Below are 309 nucleotides of genomic sequence, written 5' to 3' on the forward strand. Positions count from 1 at the left end.
ATGTCCTGCTACAACCAGTGCCTGCCCTGCCAGCCCTGCGGCCCAACCCCGCTGGCCAACAGCTGCAATGAGCCCTGTGTCCAGCAGTGCCAGGACTCCCATGTTTACATTCAACCCTCCCCCGTGGTGGTGACCCTGCCCGGCCCCATCCTCAGCTCCTTCCCGCAGAACACCGCCGTGGGATCCTCCACCTCCGCTGCTGTTGGCAGCATCCTCAGCTCTCAGGGAGTGCCCATCAACTCCGGGGGCTTTGGTCTCTCTGGCTTGGGCAGCGGCATCTGTGGCACAAGGAGGTGTTTCCCCTGCTAA

The 309-nt window shown here is 63.4% G+C and overlaps 1 protein-coding gene across 1 annotated transcript; it reads left to right on the forward strand.

Annotated features, from left to right (window-relative positions):
- On the forward strand, positions 1-309 carry LOC135998109 (feather keratin 1-like). The gene has a single exon (XM_065651217.1). It carries the CDS (start codon positions 1-3, stop codon positions 307-309), a length of 309 nt encoding a protein of 102 aa, XP_065507289.1.

This window comes from Caloenas nicobarica, chromosome 24, assembly GCF_036013445.1.
Source record: "Caloenas nicobarica isolate bCalNic1 chromosome 24, bCalNic1.hap1, whole genome shotgun sequence".
Taxonomy (NCBI): Eukaryota; Metazoa; Chordata; class Aves; order Columbiformes; family Columbidae; genus Caloenas; species Caloenas nicobarica.

Coding starts and splice junctions, on each gene's coding strand:
- LOC135998109 (XM_065651217.1), top strand. CDS start 1: ATGTCCTGCTACAACCAGTGCCTGCCCTGCCAGCCCTGCGGCCCAACC.